Source organism: Salminus brasiliensis, chromosome 5 (genome assembly GCF_030463535.1).
Source record: "Salminus brasiliensis chromosome 5, fSalBra1.hap2, whole genome shotgun sequence".
Taxonomy (NCBI): domain Eukaryota; kingdom Metazoa; phylum Chordata; class Actinopteri; order Characiformes; family Bryconidae; genus Salminus; species Salminus brasiliensis.
The window spans coordinates 27,013,327-27,019,326 of NC_132882.1; the positions used below are offsets into that span (position 1 = coordinate 27,013,327).

Here is a 6,000-nt window from a genome sequence, read left to right on the forward strand (position 1 = left end):
TGCCCTTTTACGAAACATGTAACACAACTCTGTATACGAGTTTAAGTGGAGGATCTCGGCGGGGTACAGTGACGAACAATGTTTACCTGTGCATGGTGGGCTCCTTATCCATGTAAGCGCGCTGTAAACACTGACCGCCTTTTCTCATGGCTGTCCGGAAGAGAACTGGGCAGGTTTTACTGCATGTCGCTGTGCTCTCTACCTGCCTCCTGCTTTGGAATGTGGCTGCGCAGAGTTATGAAAAGCACCTGCCATAGGTATTTCCTCTTGCGTTTAACATGCATGAGGTCATTAGTCTCTGTGGCACATCAACATCCAGTTTACTTCTGCACGGGTGAAGCTATTCATCGCACTCCTGTGGATGTACACCAAAGTTCATCAAAGCCAATAAACACAGAAACCAGTTTCTATGGGATTGCCTTTTGCATTAGAAAAGAACATCAGTTCAGCACTACCAATAAATCAGGATCTAAATCTGTTTCCTCATGACATATCACTACAGTTATAAAAAGAAAAACTGCCATAAAGTTAAACGTTAGTCGTTTGTCTCTGCCCTTTCTTACTAATTTAAAACTGCACTATGTAGATCATAAAAAAATGTTTTTTAGCAATGCCTCAGCATATGTTTGTTAGGTACCTGAGAAAACCAGTGCCTTGTGCTAAAGCAAGAGTTAACATTGAGGGTGCTTTTTTTTCAAAATAGAGATCATTTATTGCACATAAATGGGATAAAGCATTAAAATTAGCAATGGGATAGGTCTGTAAACCCCGTAATTCTATATAATGCACTGTTTGAGTGACAGACTTCCCATGATGAATGAAGTATTTAAACATGTCACTTAAGAGAGCTGAGTAAAGTATAACCTTTCTTTAGAGAAATATATGTAACACTGGTCAGTTGCAGCCAACAATGGTAGCTAGCTAACACAGGGAGTGACTGACAAACGCATGGGAGTTCATTATAAAGAAGCCTCAAACAACTCAGCTATTCTCACAGCAGCTCATTTTTACTACACAAATTCTATGTGGGTTTAGAAATTCACTGAGAAGCTACAAAGCAGCACGTCAGGGTACAATGCTTACACCTTCACACCCCTCAGAGATGGTAGTTTGGTGCCTGCTCTGGCCAAATAGCATTTCTATACCAAGACAAATTTGTAGAATACTTGTGGGGCAATGATTAGATGCTAATTCTTTGACAAATAGAGATTTTAGAGACTTGCTTTCCTTTCATGGTCAGGAATGAAAGGCTGATCTACAGGGAAATAATAGTTCCAGTGTTGTGTTGACCGCCTCAAACGCTAGAGGTCGTATTTCTTGAACTGCCTTTAATATTTCATGATTAACAGTTCAGATAAGTTCAGTAACTTTCATATCTCCTAAAAGAGAAAACTGCATTATGCTTGGAAAACATACAACATCTCCAATTTAATAACCAGCAGAAATTGTCCAAATGGCTCATTCCAGTCACGTTAATGTACTTAAAAGCCACAAATTTGTTATTTTTCTTCTGCTATAAAAGTTATCATTCTGGAGATACAAACACCTTGATATGACGTCTACACTATGCTCTGAATCCTAAAACCAGGTACATTTCACTTCTGCAATCTGTGGATGACACAAAACAGGTCGCCTGAGGCCTATTGTCCCCTGAATTTATTCACCATTGTTCTGACAGCCAGCTCAGAGACGTCCGCTGCCAGAACACATGCATGTGTACCATGTAATGCCCGCAGAGAGGAACTATGACACGACTGTGTCACACCTTCACTCGCTGCCAAGAAACTGCCACTCCAGCCGCGTCTCTGCTTCCTCTCGCTGCTCAGAGCTCGGGCAGAACAATGGGAGCAGCCACACTCAATGGGCGTCAGTCACGAGGCCGCACCATAAAAACATCTGAAGCAAAACAAAAAGGTGGTTTATGGGGAGAGCAACGACTTCCCCGTGATATGTTCGAGAAAAACAAGGAAAACACATGCTTTTTATCAAAATGATAGATAGATAGATAAAGAAATAAATAAAAAGGACAACAATAGGTTGGCAGCAGAAGTGGTGCTTGGACCCCTAACAGCAGCAAGAGGAAGAAACCCCTTTTTAGCACTTTTGAGTCAGGAGAGCTAACCGGCATTAAAAATACAACATACCATGACAGTCATATTTGGGGCCAACGCCACAGTGTAGAAAACTACTGTTCTAAATGTGTGGACATTTCTAGTACATTGTTGACAGTGCCCATGAGCGCCAAGTCAGATGACAACGACAAAAGCTGCATTCATCTAAAGACACCAGAGTACAAGGGGTCACCTTTGTGAGCGAGACAAAACTCAATAGAGGGAGCTTTGAAAATAATCCTGCTTGTCACCCAAGTGCTCACACCCTTGTTCCACCACTAAAGATACACTCAAAAAAAACAAGGATTAATGCCTTGAATCCTGAGCTACGTTTTCATTTTAAAACCTATTATTCAGTCATTACTCCAAAAGATTCAGTGTCTATTACAAATGATTCTGTATTGACTAAAATATTCAGTAACTGCTAAAAACGATTCAGTAACCGCTAGAAAAAACAAAGTCACTGTTTAAAAACAATTCAATAACTGCTAAAAAAATCATTTAGTAACTGCAAAAAAACGATTCAATAACTGCTAAAAAAAATCATTTAGTAACTGCAAAAAAACGATTCAATAACTGCTAAAAAATTATTTAGTAACTGCAAAAACACGATTCAATAACTGCTAAAAAAATTCATTTAGTAACTGCAAAAAAACGATTCAATAACTGCTAAAAAAATTCATTTAGTAACTGCAAAAAAACGATTCAATAACTGCTAAAAAAATTCATTTAGTAACTGCAAAAAAAAAATGATTCAATAACTGCTAAAAAAAATTCATTTAGTAACTGCAAAAAAAAATGATTCAATAACTGCTAAAAAACAAAAAGATTCAGTAAATGCTAAAAAAAATGATCCAGTAACTAATATGCTTCTATATCTAATAATAACGATCCAGTAACTGTTATACAGGATTCAGAATCTATTGTGAATGATTCTATACCCATATTCTATAAGAGATTCTGTATCTATTATACATTATTTTATAGCTACTAACAATAATCAGTAGCTTCTATAAATCTTCTATAAATGATTTAGTATGTATTATTAAGGACTGAGTATCTACAATAAATGATTTTGTATCTACTATAAATGAGGGAGTATGTTGTTTGAGGGTGAGGTACTGTATTAAAATATGGAACTACATACAGGTGACTATGCACATTAAAAGTGTTAAGGGTTCAGAGTTTGTGTGTGTGTGTGTGTGTGTAGTGTAGTAGTAGTAGCATAAGATTTAATTAGTTCAGAAATAACAGGTAAGAAGATTATTAAAGGGGGCCATACCGACCAAATACCACACAGATTATTTTAGCCTTCAAAGTGCCGCTTTTAGCCTTCTGATAAAACAGATTGGCCCCACACAGAAACAAGCAAAGGACAGAAATTACAAAAGAAATTACAAAATATCTATAGATATTTAAAAAAATTAAAAAAAAAACTATATCCCCCCATCACACCTTGTACGAACACGCCAAAACAAAGCACAAGGTTAAGAGCTCCATGTTTAGCTAAAGGAATAAATCAACAGAAGATCAAGGATGACGGCCTCAGCCTTGATAACACAATCGACGGGATCTCCCATGTACATGTTATTCTTATCCCAAGAGTAAACTGGCTGGCTGTCTCCTGCGTAATGTAAATATTTTAAGACATAATGGCTGCTCCTGATCCCGCTCAGTGGGTGTATGTGCTGGAGAGATATGACCCAGATGGACTTCATCCATGTCCTCAACATCTTGTCCTGTCCTTCATATATACCAACCTAAGCGACGACCAGCCTGCTAACTTTGCTGGTCCCACTAACAAAGTCTCCAAAATATATCTGGAACTTGGAGCCAGTGTCTGCGGCCTAAAAAAAGGCAGCGAGGCGGATGAGGGTGGGTGTTCAACCCTCTTAGAGCTCAGACTAGGAGCTCAAAGAGGGGAACCAGCCTTGGATAGTTAGAGAAAGCACAAATTACTGCTTCAGGAATCCTGTCACTGCCTGACCCCTGGCATCACTCTGCACTTACACCATCTTTAGATGAGATGCACAAGGTCCGCTGCCCAATCAGAGCCTGAGGATCAGCAGAGGGTCACAATCTGAGGACATACACTCCCACACAAGCCCATGAACTGTTTTCATGCCCTGTAGAAAAGTAGTGAACTAAAAGCCAAGCAGAAATGTCACATTTGTCTTAAGAGATGACCATCAGAACTCCAGACCCTTTATTTTTCCTCGTCCAGACCCAGCTCTGGGTTATAAGTGCATTTGTTGGTATTTTCAGTCAAATTCAGGCCAATTATTATTTTACCAATATTTCTGGTATATTTATTGTATTCAATTAATTTTGTTTGTTTGTTTTTTTAATTTTTTTTCAAGGTCTGGATCACACATTGTACACATTAGGTAGTAGAAAAAGTAAGAGAGCCGGCAATCAGTGCCTAATGTTTACATTTATCCATGTTTGTAAAAAAAAAATAATAATACTAATAATTTTACTGGCAGCACTGGTGAATTAGGGCAGTGAAACAAACAGCAGTGGACATCCACCTCAAAACCCGAGGAGGAATCAGGGGTTAGATGCCTTGCTCAAGGCCACCATGCCTGTGGATGCCAGCCCTGGGGATCAAACTAGCAATCTTCTGGTCACAAGCACACTTCTCTAACCTGTAGGCCATGGCTGACCAACACCAGGAAAAAATATATTACAAATACAAACAACAACAACAACAAAACCTCTGAGGCTTAAAGGTCACTCTAATCTCGTGTCTGCACCATTGCAGATTTTGGGCTAAAACCCATCTGTCTAAACACACATATAATCACTGAAAGGCCATGTTTTTAGGTATTAGAAGGGCAGTATTACTGCATTTTGCACAAATAATCAGGTCAGTGCATCGCAGTTGCTGCCCATTGTGGACAGCTGCTAGAGGACACAGCTGGCTCGAGCTGTCACTAACCCCCCGGTGGGCAATGTGAGGGAAACACTAGTGACTGCATACAGTCTACTTAGCTAACAGACTGAGGAGCAGTCCAATGATATTGCCTTTGCAATACCACGTTTGATAATTAGAGATGAGCCCTATTTTCTCAGGTATTTGCTGCTGGTGTGGTCAGCAGGCCCTCGTTCCGTTTCCCAGTCATTTTAATGGCAACCTGAGCGACTTCTTCCTCAAAACCAGACCGGTCTTGACCCCTTGCTTCATTTGCAAGGACCCGTCGACAGCATTTTGAACACAGCGACTTCAAATCCGTTTAACACTTTTACTAGCCTGAGGAACCCGAGCCGCAGTGTGTGTCTCTGTGTGTGTGTGTGTGTGTGTGTGTGTGTCAGGGTAGCTTTACCTGCTAGCAGGAGAGTGCGTGGTCGTGAGCGGCTCATAGCTCTCGTCCACCAGATGAATCCTGGAGGCAGTGAATGAATGGTAGGCGGTTAAAACGACGCTTCCCGAGTCCTTTATATCCATATCGTTACATTAGAAACACGCTGCTGAAGAAAGGGGAGGGCAGACCACCACAGAGCCGCCGTCTCTGCCGCCTTACACACAATTCACGCCGCAAAAAGTAAACAAAGACATTTATCCCCCCGGTCGCTAGTGCTCATGCTGCGCTCACACGCCATTGGCTACGGGCAGAGAAGCGCTGAGCGGCGCGTCCAATCCGAGACAGAGTTTCCTGCATATATTATAATCTCATTAAATGTCCTGAGTTCAAGCTGCACTTTGCTTCACATCGTTAGAAGACAGACTGGCCTGTAATATGGAGCCCGGCTCTCCTTAGCATATCATTTACCTGCTGTCTTCAGTTTGATAGCTCCGCTTGAATCATGTATTCACAGATTACCCAGCTCTGTATAGCTATCAATCAGAGCCTGGGCTTTTTTCTTAATAATCACTGCCCCCAGTCGT

General features: G+C 40.6%; 1 protein-coding gene across 1 annotated transcript in view; it reads right to left on the bottom strand.

The window, feature by feature from the left end:
- arhgap28 (Rho GTPase activating protein 28) overlaps positions 1 to 5,665 on the bottom strand; it is a 30,983-nt gene extending 25,318 nt beyond the window's left edge. Inside the window, exon 1 of the mRNA XM_072680009.1 lies at positions 5,438 to 5,665. Coding sequence (XP_072536110.1) covers positions 5,438 to 5,559 — 122 coding nt within the window. The 5' untranslated portion in view covers positions 5,560 to 5,665. The remainder of the gene's footprint in view (positions 1 to 5,437) is intronic.
- Between the last annotated feature and the right edge of the window lie 335 nt (positions 5,666 to 6,000).